Raw genomic sequence first — 17,294 nt, 5'->3', positions numbered from 1 at the left:
CGGTCACAATGTGGGCTGATTAGTTATTTTGCCTTCATCCTTCACAGCTCCACCAAGATACATGCATGAGAAGACTCGGAATGCCATGACGTACATCAGCCAAAATGCCACGCCCCATCTCTTCATTACCTTCACTTGCAATCCCAAATGATAGGAGATCCAGGTTTACCTTTATCCAAACCAAAAGCTACCAAACAGACATGACATATTAGCGAGGGTCTTAAAACTCAAAGTTTATGACCTCATGATGCTTATTACGACCAACAAAGGCAGCGTCTTTGGATAGACAAGCAGTCACTTGCACACCATTGGGTGATAAAAACGTCGTCTTCCTCATGCTCACATTTCGCCATGGATGAGGGTCACATTGACATATTTATCAATGCTGAGCTACCTCACCTCCATCAAGACCCTGCCCTTTTTCTATGTGGTCTGCAACCAAATGGTCCATGGCCCATGTGGCCAGTTCTATCCAAATGTGCCATGTATGCAAGACCATAGGTGTACCAAGAGGTATCCACGGAACTACTTAAAAGACACTCAGTCGGCCCATGATGGCTATCCTCTATATCGTCACAGAAATATTGAGCATGGTGGATTTCAAACAACGCTCAGACCTGCCACTAACTCGCTAATTAAGGTTCACAGCCGGTGAATCGTTCCCTACTGCCCTTTGCAAGATCTTCCAGGCTCACTTTGACGTGAAATTCTGCTATTCTAAAAAAAGCCATCAAATATTTTTGCCAATACATAAACAAAGGCTCTGACATGGCTGTCTTTGCCTTACATTGCAGAGGGGCAAAGTGTGCATGAGCTCAAACTTTTTTTTCAGCAACAATGAAGCCATTTGCATAATTATTGGCTTCCCCTTCCATGACCGTTCCCCCACAGTCGTCCATTTGGCACTTCACCTCCAAAATGGTCAACGCATTTACGTCACCAAAGGAAATGCCCAACAACAGGCCCTGGCTCCACAAGATACCACCCTTATGGCGCTCTTTGTTTTGTGCCCAAGTGACCCATTTGCTGCCAACCTGCTCTTCCATTAAGTTCCCTCCTACTATACATGGACTTCTCAACAAAAAATGGAAGTGACGTGCTGCTGACGGTGAATCTGATGCCTTGGACGAGTCTACACAGTTCATCCCAACAATCAGCAGTGCTACTTTCTCCCAATACTTCTCCATGTTGCCAAAGGGCACAAATCTTTCCAAGACCTCTAAACAGTAGAAGGAATTGTCTGTCAAGCATACAGGGAAGCTTGCAATCTTCGTGCAATTCTTGTGCATGATCACCATCTTCATAAAGCTATGACAGAAGCTTCTGTTGGTCAGTCCCCTTTCCAACTGACATTGCTCTTCTGCATAAATCTTCAAGTTTGCACCCCATCTAACCCCATGGGACTCTGGCAAAAATACAAAGAGGCATGAGTGAGGATATCCTCTACGGAGCTCGATGAGAAAATACAAACCTCGACGTCAACTTTTCTGATGTCATCTTCAAACAGGCCCTCATCCTCCTTCAGGACAAACTGCACTCCATTGGTGGGAAATACCTCACGTCTATGGGACTACCAACACCCTACAGGGACAACCTGCATGCCCTTGCTTAAGAGATCCTACGTTAAATATGCTATTATGCTTTACAGCTTCTTAAATTTATTTAGGAAAATTAACCAAAGCTGATGGATGCACAAATAGAAGCCTACGTGGAAATCTTGGAAGACATTGAGACTACAAATCAAGTCTTTTTTTTATTTGATGCACCTGCCAGTACTGGGAAGACCTTTGTTCTCAAACTGCTCCTCGCTAAGGCTCGCCAGAGAGAGAAAATTGCCCTAGCTGTGCATCATCGGGGATTGCTGTGTAAGTCGATGTGTGTATGTGAGTCGATGTGTGTGTGTGTGAGTCCACATGTGTGTGCATTTAGGTCCATGTGTGTGTTAGTCGATGTGTGTGTAAGTCCATATGTGTGTAAGTCGATATGTGTGTGTAACTCCATGTGTGTGTATCTAAAGTCCATGTCTGTGTGTGTGAGTCCATATGTGTGTGTGTGTGTAGGCAATTGTGTGTGTGAGTCAATGTGTGTGCGTGGTTCCATGTGTGTGTGTAAGGCCATGTTTGTGTCTCTTAGTCGATATGTCTGTGTGTAAGTCCATATGTGTGCTTAGGTCGATGTGTGTGTGAGAGTCTACGTACGTGTGTGTGCGAGTCCCTGTATGTGTGTACGTCGATTTGTGTGTGTAACTCCATGTGTGTGTATATAAAATGGATGTCTGTGTGTGTGAGTCCATATCTGTGTGTGTGTGTGTAAGTCGATGTGTTTGCGTGTGTGAGGCGGTTTGTGTGTGTGTCTAAGTCGATGTGTGTGTGTCTTTTTCGCCCGCTAGTAGTTCATAAATTCACTTACCTTAAATTATCTCATTACTTTCTCTCGATGCAGTGATGTAGAGTTCCAGATACGATTTGCAGATATCCAAAGTAGCAGATGGCAAGTACGTGAATAACGAGGGAAAACTGTCCAGCGAAAATGGGTTGTGTGAACACCACGCGTTAAGCAAGGACTTCATTGTATCCGTAGGTAGCGAGTGTGCGGCTTCCACGATGGTCACGTGGCTGGGCTAATGCCGGGTGGCACGACCGTGTTTTCGGGCTCTAGGCTGCTTTAACAAAGACCAGGTTTACCTGACGGGCGTCCTCGCCATCCTGCGCCACCGCCGCTCCATTGACTTCCAGATGCTCTACACCCTGGGCAAGGCGAGTTCATGCTCGTCAATGCAAGCGTGCATGGTTATCGATACGTATGCACACATGCACACACGAGCCCACATGCTCACACGTATGCATGCATGCACACAAGGACACACATAAGTGTACGTATATGTGCACACACACGTACATGCTCGTGCACATGCAAAGGTTTGATGTCAATGTTATGACCAAACAGCAGATGATCTTGTGGGTCTTACTAGTGATGGAAAGAAGAGCAATGCACCTAATGCAAATATAATTAAACAATGTAAACTGAGAAAATGTTTAAATGAGTGTTGATGTCATGGTCAGGTGGTAGTACTTCATTATCTTGTAGCAGTAGTGTTGTGTGGCCTGGTATTGATGCATAGTGTGTAGTGGTAGTGCTGGATGGTCAAGAACAATGATTCAAAACTCGTCCTTGCCTAGGGTTTTTTTTTCAATTCATCTGCAAATTAAACCACGATGCACTTTGTGCACATGACGATTGGCAATCATGTAAAGCTGTACCCTGGGAGGTCACGAGGGCTGGCATTTAGAAACACTGCTCCAGAGGCAGTGCTCGATGTTCCATTGGTTTATAAGTGACTCTTGGCAGTCCAGCACTGAAGCTATACCTCTCGGCCCTCCGACCTCTCCCTTGCACCGTGACCACTGAGCCGACTCCGGGCCCCCTCTGGCAGGTCTCCATCGAGGACGTGGAGCGGCTGCGTCCGCTGGCCACAGCGGAGAAGACGCGGCTGCCGCACTTCCTGCGTAACCCCGAGAGCTACCAGCGTGAGCTCGACCGGATCATGTTTGCTAATGGACTGTCGGACTCAGAGCTGCACGAGCTCATGCCAGACTGAGTGACAGGGCAGCACCGCCAAGAGGACCACTGGGCATTCCGTTTGCGAGCTTCCACGGATGCGGTCCACAGAGCGATGGCCGTGGGATCCACGCAAAACTAGAGTCGGACAGCTGTCATTTTGTCCAGTCAGCATTAACTCAAAAACTCTGCTCACCACAGGTGCGGCATTTGAACGTTTATTGAGAACTGTCCGGGGGTTGCAACGGCTTGGTGGACTCCACCAGAGTCAACGGTTCGACTTCCGCTACAGCCGCCTGTTTATTAATACAATAATCTACCCAAAAGCCGCACTTGTTGTAAAGCGGATGTTGAAGACTGAATATCATTATTTACAGCCCCTTTGTCAATCCACTACGGGATGAAGCCCTCCACACACTGTGTCAGTCACGGAAGTTGTTTGACCATACTCTTCTACGTTGAGTGTAAGTTGGTGAAAGGGGAGCTCAGAACTGTTTCAGATATCACCATCGCTTCAGTTCAGCTGTGTTGGTGTGGAGTGGTGGTGCAGTGGTTTTCTGTATTGCACCATAATCCTGCTGGTTGGGTTCAATTCCAAGCCATGGACAACATCAGTGGCAAGTGGAATCTGAAGATGTCCTTTTCCTCCTTTACATTGACTCAGCCTTAAATGAGTTCCTACTATGGTGTGTATGAACAGCATGAGGGAGACAAATGGTGGCGAATGTGGTGCTGTGCCATACCGGCCTCAATGGGCGCTCGCTAACAGTACTGGTCTTATATACCTAAACGTGGAATCGTGTATATACAGTACAGTACATCATATGGAGTGAGGTTGTGGGTGTGAACAATGTATATGCTGTGTAGCATACAGCCGGGGTGTTATGAATATGTTTGACGTGAACACAACTTTTGTGCAATGTGCCATACCTTTGTGAGTAATGTAAGTCAGCAATGTGTATATGCAGTTGTCTGACGCACGTACAAATACAGTTTTTTACTGCCGAAGTGAATCACTGCAATGAAAACAAATAGCTGAGGGATTTAGTTTAAATCAATGTACTAGCATTTCATCATTTGGCCTTTGAACATTTCTTTAATATTTTAAATTACCATTTTATGATTTATTTTATGAAATAATGGCAATTTGTACTGGTTATGACTTCAGTGAGCCTCGTAAAAGTGTGCAACAACATATCAATGCCCTGATGTTATGCATAGTCTTCGAACACTCATCAGATATGACCTGTTCATTCCAGGGAGCACAATTAAGATTTGTGATGCCTGTATGTTTATACATTACTTTATGTCCCTTCAATGAATAAGCAAACAACCTTACCCACATGAGTATAATTGTTACAAATACAGTGAACAAATGTAATTATATAGTGAAATGTGTGTATCTTCTAACCTATAAAACTAATGTTTTGTCTGTCTGTCTGTGTACGCTCACTTGCGGGGGATTTGGCTCTCGGACCACGGGGTTCGCGTGGGAAATTTTTTGCCGGGCGGCGCGCCCCGGGCCCCCGCTCGGCATAGGCTATTCCGTTTTGCCGTCCGGCGCCTTTAAAGTGGTTTAATTAACGTTTCGGTACGATTCCTCTTTATTTATTTATTTTTGCCGACCGGCTCGCTGCTGCGCATGCGCGAAACGCCGACGCGAGTTGTTGCCCCTGGCAACGCACTTACGCCGTCGCCGCAGGGGGGACGCCATTTCTCATTTAAAATGCAAAAAAATTACACGCGACGCTGAGGTAAATTCATCAAAGTGTCACGTCCTCTTCTCTCCCCCTCCACCCCAATGTGTGCACTTACTATTATAGGGTCGTAGATACTAAAAATATAGCGATTAAATAGGATTATTGTAGCGGGGGGGGGGGGGGGGGTAGCAGCCCAGGCCCCAGCCTCGGCCGGCCGGGCAATCTAGGCGAGGCCGGAGGCTTTGCACGGGACTAGGCCTCGTCACGGCAAATCTGTCAGGTGAGCACTTTGTGCTATATAGTCGATATATACTGCTACTAGCGGGGAAATATATATTTTAAAACGTCTGCAAACTTGAAAACATAACTTACAAATGAAAAGATAACTCATTCATTTAACAAAAATCCGAGCGCGCCAAGAATCGATTCTTTAAATCGTGCAAAGGAATCGAAAGTTGTAGATTTCTTTAGAATCGTATTGAAGCGACGACGCTCGCTTGCGAGGGATTTGGCTCTCTAACCGCGGGGTTCGCGTAGAAAAATCAGAACTATCAGAGTCAGTATGCACCTCTGTCGTGAAAGCAGGAACCATCAGAGTAGTATGCACTGCTGTCGTGAAAGCAGGTTCAACCAGAGTCAGTATGCACTGCTGTATTCATAGCAGGAACCACCACAGTCAGAATGCACTGCTGTAATCATAGCAGGTACCACCACGGTCAGTATGCACTGCTGTAATCATAGCAGGTACCACCACAGCAGCATGCACTGCTGTTATCATATCAGGTACCACCACAGTCAGTATGCACTGGTCTAGGGAAAGCAAGTCCCAACCAAAGTAGGTATGCACTGCTGTAATCATAGGAGGTACCACCACAGGCGTATGCACTGCTGTAATAGCAGGATACCACCACAGTCAGCATGCAATGCTGTAGTCATAGCAGGATACCACCACAGTCAGCATGCAATGCTGTAGTCATAGCAGGATACCATCACAGTCAGTATGCACCTCGTAAAAGCAGGAACCATCAGAGTCAGTATGCACTGCTGTCGTGAAAGCAGGAACCACCAGAGTCAGTATACACAGCTGTAATCATAGCAGGAACCACCACAGTCAGTATGCACTGCTGTAATCATAGCAGGTACCACCACAGTCAGTATGCACTGCTGTAATCATAGCAGGTACCACCACAGTATGCACTGCTGTAATCATAGCAGGAACCACCACAGTCAGTATGCACTGCTGTAATCATAGCAGGTACCACCACAGTCAATATACACGGCTGTAATCATAGCAGTACCACCACAGTCAGTATGCACTGGTCTAGGGAAAGCAGGTCCCACCAAAACTAGGTATGCACTGCTGTAATCATAGCAGGTACCACCACAGGTGTATGCACTGCTGTAATAGCAGGATACCACCACAGTCAGCATGCAATGCTGTAGTCATAGCAGGATACCACCACAGTCAGCATGCAATGCTGTAGTCATAGCAGGATACCATCACAGTCAGTATGCACCTCGTGAAAGCAGGAACCATCAGAGTCAGTATGCACTGCTGTCGTGAAAGCAGGAAGCACCAGAGTCAGTATGCACTGCTGTAATCATAGCAGGAACCACCACAGTCAGTATGCACTGCTGTAATCATAGCAGGTACCACCACAGCAGTATGCACTGCTGTATCATTGCAGGTACCACCACAGTCAGTATGCACTGCTGTAATCATAGGAGGTACCACCACAGTCAGTATACACGGCTGTAATCATAGCAGGTACCACCACAGTCGGTATACACTGCTGTAGTGATAGCAGGTACCACCACAGTATGCACTGCTGTAATCAAAGCTAGGTCCTACCACAGTCCTTATGCACTGCTGTTATCATAGCAGGTACCACCACAGTCAGTATGCGCTGCTGTAATCATAGCAGGTACCACCACAGTCAGTATGCACTGCTGTCGTGAAATCAGGAACCGCCAGAGTCAGTATGCACTGCTGTAATCATAGCAGGAACCACCACAGTAAGTATGCACTGCTGTAATCATAGCAGGTACCACCACAGTCAGTATACACAGCTGTAATCATAGCAGGTACCACCACAGCAGTATGCACTGTTGTAATCATAGCAGGAACCACCATAGTCAGTATGCACTGCTGTAATCATAGCAGGTACCACCACGGTCAGTATACATGGCTGTAATCATAGCAAGTACCACCACAGTCAGTATGCACTGCTGTAATCATAGCAGGTACCACCACAGTATGTACTGCTGTCATCATAGCAGGTACCACCACAGTATGTACTGCTGTCATCATAGCAGGTACCACCACACTCGTTATGTAATGCTTCCATCATAGCAGGTACCACCACAATCGGTATGTACTGCTCTCATCATAGCAGGTACCACCACAGTCAGTATGCACTGCTGTAGTGATAGGTACCACCACAGTCGGTATACACTGCTGTAGTGATAGCAGGTACCACCACAGTATGCACTGCTGTAATCAAAGCTAGGTCCTACCACAGTCCTTATGCACTGCTGTTATCATAGCAGGTACCACCACAGTCAGTATGCGCTGCTGTAATCATAGCAGGTACCACCACAGTCAGTATGCACTGCTGTTATAGCAGGTACCACCACTATGCACTGCTGTAATCATAGCAGGTACCACCACAGCAGTATATACTTCTGTAATCATAGCAGGTACCACCACAGTCAGTGTGCACTGCTGTTATCATAGCAGGTTCCACCACAATATGCACTGCTATAATCATAGCAGGTCCCACCACAGTCGTATGCAATGCTGTAGTCATAGCAGGATACCACCCCAGTCAGCATGCAATGCTGTAGTCAGCAGGATACCACCACAGTCAGCATGCAATGCTGTAGTCATAGCGGGATACCACCACAGTCAGCATGCAATGCTGTAGTGAAAGCAGGATACCACCACAGTCAGCATGCAATGCTGTAGTCATAGCAGGATACCACCACAGTCAGTATGCACCTCTGTCATGAAAGCAGGAACCACCAGAGTCAGTATGCACTACTGTAATCATAGCAGGAACCACCACAGTCAGTATGCACTGCTGTAATCATAGCAGGTACCACCACAGCAGTGTGCACTCCTGTAATCATAGGAGGTACCACCACAGTCAGTATGCACTGCTTTCATTATAGCAGGTCCCACCACAGTCAGTATGCACTGCTGTTATCATAGCAGGTACCACCACAGTCAGTATCCACTGCTGTAATCATAGCAGGTGGCACCACAGTCAGTATGCACTGCTGTAAACATAGCAGGTACCACCACAGTCGGTATGCACTGCTGTAGTGATAGCAGTTACCACCACAGTCGGTCTACACTGCTCTAGTGATAGCAGGTACCACCACAGTATGCACTGCTGTAATCATAGCAGGTCCCACCACAGTCCTTATGCACTGCTGTTATGATAGCAGGTACCACCACAGTCAGTATACACAGCTGTAATCATAGCAGGTACCACCACAGCAGTATGCACTGTTGTAATCATAGCAGGAGCCACCATAGTCAGTATGCACTGCTGTAATCATAGGTACCACCACAGTCAGTATACACGGCTGCAATCATAGCAGGTACCACCACAGTCGGTATACACTACTGTAGTGATAGCAGGTACCACCACAGTATGCACTGCTGTAATCAAAGCTAGGTCCTACCACAGTCCTTATGCACTGCTGTTATCATAGCAGGTACCACCACAGTCAGTATGCGCTGCTGTAATCATAGCAGGTACCACCACAGTCAGTATGCACTGCTGTTATCATAGCAGGTACCACCACAGCAGTATGCACTGTTGTAATCATAGCAGGAACCACCATAGTCAGTATGCACCGCTGTAATCATAGGTACCACCACAGTCAGTATACACGGCTGTAATAATAGCAGGTACCACCACAGTCAGTATGCACTGCTGTAATCATAGCAGGTACCACCACAGTCAGTATGCACTGCTGTAGTGATAGGCACCACCACAGTCGGTATACACTGCTGTAGTGATAGCAGGTACCACCACAGTATGCACTGCTGTAATCAAAGCTAGGTCCTACCACTGTCCTTATGCACTGCTGTTATCATAGCAGGTACCACCACTGTCAGTATGCGCTGCTGTAATCATAGCAGGTACCACCACAGTCAGTATGCACTGCTGTTATCATAGCAGGTACCACCACTATGCACTGCTGTAATCATAGCAGGTACCACCACAGCAGTATATACTTCTGTAATCATAGCAGGTACCACCACAGTCAGTGTGCACTGCTGTTATCATAGCAGGTTCCACCACAATATGCACTGCTATAATCATAGCAGGTCCCACCACAGTCGTATGCAATGCTGTAATAGCAGGATACCACCCCAGTCAGCATGCAATGCTGTAGTCATAGCAGGATACCACCACAGTCAACATGCAATGCTGTAGTCATAGCGGGATACCACCACAGTCAGCATGCAATGCTGTAGTGAAAGCAGGATACCACCACAGTCAGCATGCAATGCTGTAGTCATAGCAGGATACCACCACAGTCAGTATACACCTCTGTCGTGAAAGCAGGAACCACCAGAGTCAGTATGCACTACTGTAATCATAGCAGGAATCACCACAGTCAGTATGCACTGCTGTAATCATAGCAGGTACCACCACAGTCAGTATACACTGCTGTAATCATAGCAGGTGCAACCACAGGTAGTATGTACTGCTGTAAATATAACAGGTACCACCACAGTCGGTATGCACTGCTGTAGTGATAGCAGGTACCACCACAGTCGGTATACACTGCTCTAGTGATAGCAGGTACCACCACAGTATGCACTGCTGTAATCATAGCAGGTCCCACCACAGTCCTTATGCACTGCTGTTATCATAGCAGGTACCACCACAGTCAGTATACACAGCTGTAATCATAGCAGGTACCACCACAGCCGTATGCACTGTTGTAATCATAGCAGGAACCACCATAGTCAGTATGCACTGCTGTTATCATAGGTATCACCACAGTCAGTATACACGGCTGTAATCATAGCAGGTACCACCAGTCAGTATGCACTGCTGTAATCATAGCAGGTACCACCACAGTCAGTATGCACTGCTGTAGTGATAGCAGGTACCACCACAGTATGCACTGCTGTAATCAAAGCTAGGTCCTACCACAGTCCTTATGCACTGCTGTTATCATAGCAGGTACCACCACAGTCAGTATGCGCTGCTGTAATCATAGCAGGTACCACCACAGTCAGTATGCACTGCTGTTATCATAGCAGGTACCACCACAGCAGCATGCACTGTTGTAATCATAGCAGGTACCACCACAGTCAGTTTGCACTGCTGTTATAGCAGGTGCCACCACTATGCACTGCTGTAATCATAGCAGGTACCACCACAGCAGTATATACTTCTGTTATCATAGCAGGTACCACCACAGTCAGTGTGCACTGCTGTTATCATAGCAGGTTCCACCACAATATGCACTGCTATAATCATAGCAGGTCCCACCACAGTCGTATGCAATGCTGTAGTCATAGCAGGATACCACCCCAGTCAGCATGCAATGCTGTAGTCATAGCAGGATACCACCACAGTCAGCATGCAATGCTGTAGTCATAGCGGGATACCACCACAGTCAGCATGCAATGCTGTAGTGAAAGCAGGATACCACCACAGTCAGCATGCAATGCTGTAGTCATAGCAGGATACCACCACAGTCAGTATGCACCTCTGTCATGAAAGCAGGAACCACCATAGTCAGTATGCACTACTGTAATCATAGCAGGAACCACCACAGTCAGTATGCACTGCTGTAATCATAGCAGGTACCACCACAGTCAGTTTGCACTGCTGTTATAGCAAGTACCACCACTATGCACTGCTGTTATCATAGCAGGTTCCACCACAATATGCACTGCTATAATCATAGCAGGTCCCACAACAGTCGTATGCAATGCTGTAGTCATAGCAGGCTACCACCCCAGTCAGCATGCAATGCTGTAGTCATAGCAGGATACCACCACAGTCAGCATGCAATGCTGTAGTCATAGCGGGATACCACCACAGTCCGCATGCAATGCTGTAGTGAAAGCAGGATACCACCACAGTCAGCATGCAATGCTGTATTCATAGCAGGATACCACCACAGTCAGTATGCACCTCTGTCGTGAAAGCAGGAACCACCAGAGTCAGTATGCACTACTGTAATCATAGCAGGAACCACCACAGTCAGTATGCATTGCTGTAATCATAGCAGGTACCACCACAGCAGTATGCACTGCTGTAATCATAGGAGGTACCACCACAGTCAGCATGCAATGCTGTAATCATAGCAGGATACCACCATAGTCAGCATGCAATGCTGTAATCATAGCAGATACCACCACAGTCGTATGCACTGCTGTAATAGCAGGATACCACCACAGTCAGCATGCAATGCTGTAGTCATAGCAGGATACCACCACAGTCAACATGCAATGCTGTAGTCATAGAAGGATACCACCACAGTCAGCATGCAATGCTGTAATCATAGCAGGATACCACCACAGTCAGCATGCAATACTGTAGTCATAGCAGGATACCACCACAGTCAGCATGCAATGCTGTAGTCATAGCGGGATACCACCACAGTCAGCATGCAATGCTGTAGTGAAAGCAGGATACCACCACAGTCAGCATGCAATGCTGTAGTCATAGCAGGATACCACCACAGTCAGTATGCACCTCTGTCATGAAAGCAGGAACCACCATAGTCAGTATGCACTACTGTAATCATAGCAGGAACCACCACAGTCAGTATGCACTGCTGTAATCATAGCAGGTACCACCACAGTCAGTTTGCACTGCTGTTATAGCAAGTACCACCACTATGCACTGCTGTTATCATAGCAGGTTCCACCACAATATGCACTGCTATAATCATAGCAGGTCCCACCACAGTCGTATGCAATGCTGTAGTCATAGCAGGCTACCACCCCAGTCAGCATGCAATGCTGTAGTCATAGCAGGATACCACCACAGTCAGCATGCAATGCTGTAGTCATAGCGGGATACCACCACAGTCAGCATGCAATGCTGTAGTGAAAGCAGGATACCACCACAGTCAGCATGCAATGCTGTATTCATAGCAGGATACCACCACAGTCAGTATGCACCTCTGTCGTGAAAGCAGGAACCACCAGAGTCAGTATGCACTACTGTAATCATAGCAGGAACCACCACAGTCAGTATGCATTGCTGTAATCATAGCAGGTACCACCACAGCAGTATGCACTGCTGTAATCATAGGAGGTACCACCACAGTCAGCATGCAATGCTGTAATCATAGCAGGATACCACCATAGTCAGCATGCAATGCTGTAATCATAGCAGATACCACCACAGTCGTATGCACTGCTGTAATAGCAGGATACCACCACAGTCAGCATGCAATGCTGTAGTCATAGCAGGATACCACCACAGTCAACATGCAATGCTGTAGTCATAGAAGGATACCACCACAGTCAGCATGCAATGCTGTAATCATAGCAGGATACCACCACAGTCAGCATGCAATGCTGTAGTGATAGCAGGAACTATCACAGTCGGTATCCACTGCTGTAGTGATACCAGGAACTATCACAGTCGGTATGCACTGCTGTAGTTAAAGCCGATCCCACCACAGTCAGTGTGCACTGCTGTAATCATAGCAGGTACCACCACAGCAGTATGCATTGCTGTTATCATATCAGGTACCACCACAGTCAGTATACACTGGTCTAGGGAAAGCAGGTCCCACCAAAAGTAGGTATGCACTGCTGTAATCATAGCAAGTACCACCACAGTTGTATGCACTGCTGTAATCATAGCAGGTACCACCACAGGCGTATACACTGCTGTAATAGCAGGATACCACCACAATCAGCATGCAATGCTGTAGTCATAGCAGGATACCACCACAGTCAGCATGCAATGCTGTAGTCATAGCAGGATACCACCACAGTCAGTATGCACCTCTGTCGTGAAAGCAGGAACCATCAGAGTCAGTATGCACCTCTGTTGTGAAAGCAGGAACCATCAGAGTAGTATGCACTGCTGTCGTGAAAGCAAGTTCCACCAGAGTCAGTATGCACTGCTGTAATCATAGCAGGAAACACCACAGTCAGAATGCACTGCTGTAATCATAGCAGGTACCACCACAGTCAGTATGCACTGCTGTAATCATAGCAGGTACCACCACAGCCGCATGCACTGCTGTTATCATATCAGGTACCACCACAGTCAGTATGCACTGGTCTAGGGAAAGCAAGTCCCAACAAAAGTAGGTATTCACTGCTGTAATCATAGCAGGTACCACCACAGGCGTATGCACTGCTGTTATAGCAGGATACCACCACAGTCAGCATGCAATGCTGTAGTCATAGCAGGATACCACCACAGTCAGCATGCAATGCTGTAGTCATAGCAGGATACCATCACAGTCAGTATGCACCTCGTTAAAGCAAGAACCATCAGAGTCAGTATGCACTGCTGTCGTGAAAGCAGGAACCACCAGAGTCAGTATGCACTGCTGTAATCATAGCAGGAACGACCACAGTCAGTATGCACTGCTGTAATCATAGCAGGTACCACCACAGTCAGTATGCACTGCTGTAATCATAGCAGGTACCACCACAGTCAGTATGCGCTGCTGTAATCATAGCAGGTACCACCACAGTCAGTATGCACTGCTGTTATCATAGCAGGTACCACCACTATGCACTGCTGTAATCATAGCAGGTACCACCACAGCAGTATATACTTCTGTAATCATAGCAGGTACCACCACAGTCAGTGTGCACTGCTGTTATCATAGCAGGTTCCACCACAATATGCACTGCTATAATCATAGCATTTCCCACCACTGTCGTATGCAATGCTGTAGTCATAGCAGGATACCACCCCAGTGAGCATGTAATGCTGTAGTCATAGCAGGATACCACCACAGTCAGCATGCAATGCTGTAGTCATAGCGGGATACCACCACAGTCAGCATGCAATGCTGTAGTGAAAGCAGGATACCACCACAGTCAGCATGCAATGCTGTAGTCATAGCAGGATACCACCACAGTCAGTATGCACCTCTGTCATGAAAGCAGGAACCACCATAGTCAGTATGCACTACTGTAATCATAGCAGGAACCACCACAGTCAGTATGCACTGCTGTAATCATAGCAGGTACCACCACAGTCAGTTTGCACTGCTGTTATAGCAGGTACCACCACTATGCACTGCTGTAATCATAGCAGATACCACCACAGCAGTATATACTTCTGTAATCATAGCAGGTACCACCACAGTCAGTGTGCACTGCTGTTATCATAGCAGGTTCCACCACAATATGCACTGCTATAATCATAGCAGGTCCCACCACAGTCGTATGCAATGCTGTAGTCATAGCAGGATACCACCCCAGTCAGCATGCAATGCTGTAGTCATAGCAGGATACCACCACAGTCAGCATGCAATGCTGTAGTCATAGTGGGATACCACCACAGTCAGCATGCAATGCTGTAGTGAAAGCAGGATACCACCACAGTCAGCATGCAATGCTGTATTCATAGCAGGATACCACCACAGTCAGTATGCACCTCTGTCGTGAAAGCAGGAACCACCAGAGTCAGTATGCACTACTGTAATCATAGCAGGAACCACCACAGTCAGTATGCATTGCTGTGATCATAGCAGGTACCACCACAGCAGTATGCACTGCTGTAATCATAGGAGGTACCACCACAGTCAGCATGCAATGCTGTAATCATAGCAGGATACCACCATAGTCAGCATGCAATGCTGTAATCATTGCAGATACCACCACAGTCGTATGCACTGCTGTAATAGCAGGATACCACCACAGTCAGCATGCAATGCTGTAGTCATAGCAGGATACCACCACAGTCAACATGCAATGCTGTAGTCATAGAAGGATACCACCACAGTCAGCATGCAATGCTGTAATCATAGCAGGATACCACCACATTCAGCATGCAATGCTGTAGTGATAGCAGGAACTATCACAGTCGGTATCCACTGCTGTAGTGATACCAGGAACTATCACAGTCGGTATGCACTGCTGTAGTTATAGCCGATCCCACCACAGTCAGTGTGCACTGCTGTAATCATAGCAGGTACCACCACAGCAGTATGCATTGCTGTTATCATAACAGGTACCACCACAGTCAGTATACACTGGTCTAGGGAAAGCAGGTCCCACCAAAAGTAGGTATGCACTGCTGTAATCATAGCAAGTACCACCACAGTTGTATGCATTGCTGTAATCATAGCAGGTACCACCACAGGCGTATACACTGCTGTAATAGCAGGATACCACCACAATCAGCATGCAATGCTGTAGTCATAGCAGGATACCACCACAGTCAGTATGCACCTCGTAAAAGCAGGAACCATCAGAGTCAGTATGCACTGCTGTCGTGAAAGCAGGAACCACCAGAGTCAGTATGGACTGCTGTAATCATAGCAGGAACGACCACAGTCAGTATGCACTGCTGTAATCATAGCAGGTACCACCACAGTCAGTATGCACTGCTGTAATCATAGCAGGTACCACCACAGTCAGTATGCACTGCTGTTATAGCAGGTACCACCACTATGCACTGCTGTAATCATAGCAGGAACCACCACAGTCAGTATGCACTGCTGTAATCATAGCAGGTACCACCACAGTCAGTGTGCACTGCTGTTATCATAGCAGGTTCCACCACAATATGCACTGCTATAATCATAGCAGGTCCCACCACAGTCGTATGCAATGCTGTAGTCATAGCAGGATACCACCCCAGTCAGCATGCAATGCTGTAGTCATAGCAGGATACCACCACAGTCAGCATGCAATGCTGTAGTCATAGCGGGATACCACCACAGTCAGCATGCAATGCTGTAGTGAAAGCAGGATACCACCACAGTCAGCATGCAATGCTGTAGTCATAGCAGGATACCACCACAGTCAGTATGCACCTCTGTCATGAAAGCAGGAACCACCAGAGTCAGTATGCACTACTGTAATCATAGCAGGAACCACCACAGTCAGTATGCACTGCTGTAATCATAGCAGGTACCACCACAGCAGTATGCACTGCTGTAATCATAGGAGGTACCACCACAGTCAGTATGCACTGCTTTCATTATAGCAGGTCCCACCACAGTCAGTATACACTGCTGTTATCATAGCAGGTACCACCACAGTCAGTATCCACTGCTGTAATCATAGCACCTCCCCGGACCCTCCCCGGACCCTCCCCGGACCCTCCCCGGACCCTCCCCGGACCCTCCCCGGACGCTCCCCGGACCCTCCCCGGACCCTCCCGGACCCTCCCCGGAGCCTCCCCGGAGCCTCCCCGGAGCCTCCCCGGAGCCTCCCCGGAGCCTCCCCGGACCCTCCCCGGACCCTCCCCTGACCCTCCCCGGACCCTCCCCGGACCCTCCCCGGACCCTCCCCTGACCCTCCCCGGACCCTCCCCGGAGCCTCCCCGGAGCCTCCCCGGAGCCTCCCCCGCCCTCCCCCGAGCCTCCCCGGACCCTCCCCGGACCCTCCCCGGACCCTTCCCGGACCCTCCCCGGAGCCTCCCCGGAGCCTCCCCGGACCCTCCCCGGACCCTCCCCGGACCCTCCCCGGACCCTCCCCGGACCCTCCCCGGACCCTCCCCGGAGCCTCCCCGGAGCCTCCCCGGAGCCTCCCCGGAGCCTCCCCGGACCCTCCCCCGAGCCTCCCCCGAGCCTCCCCGGACCCTCCCCGGACCCTCCCCGGACCCTCCCCGGAGCCTCCCCGGAGCCTCCCCGGAGCCTCCCCGGACCCTCCCCGGACCCTCCCCGGACCCTCCCCGGACCCTCGCCGGACCCTCGCCGGACCCTCGCCGGACCCTCGCCGGACCCTCCCCGGACCCTCCCCGGACCCTCCCCGGACCCTCGCCGGACCCTCGCCGGACCCTCACCGGACCCTCCCCGGACCCTCCCCGGACCCTCCCCGGAGCCTCCCCGGAGCCT

General features: G+C 48.6%; 1 protein-coding gene across 4 annotated transcripts in view; it reads left to right on the top strand.

Moving 5' to 3' along the window:
- Positions 1-4,994, top strand: part of LOC116952129 (putative tyrosine carboxypeptidase MATCAP2) — a 39,086-nt gene extending 34,092 nt beyond the window's left edge. For all 4 annotated transcript variants that reach the window (XM_076074025.1, XM_076074023.1, XM_076074024.1 and 1 more), the window contains 2 exons: positions 2,659-2,756; positions 3,434-4,994. In XM_076074025.1, the coding sequence (XP_075930140.1) occupies positions 2,659-2,756; positions 3,434-3,598 (263 nt within the window). In that variant the 3' untranslated portion in view covers positions 3,599-4,994. The remainder of the gene's footprint in view (positions 1-2,658; positions 2,757-3,433) is intronic.
- The last annotated feature ends 12,300 nt before the right edge of the window (positions 4,995-17,294 follow it).

This window comes from Petromyzon marinus, chromosome 45, assembly GCF_048934315.1.
Source record: "Petromyzon marinus isolate PM22_M1 ecotype Great Lakes invasive population chromosome 45, UKy_Petmar_22M1.pri1.0, whole genome shotgun sequence".
Taxonomy (NCBI): Eukaryota; Metazoa; Chordata; class Hyperoartia; order Petromyzontiformes; family Petromyzontidae; genus Petromyzon; species Petromyzon marinus.
The sequence above is the reverse complement of the archived record's forward strand: the minus strand, read 5'-3'. Positions and strand labels throughout refer to the sequence as shown.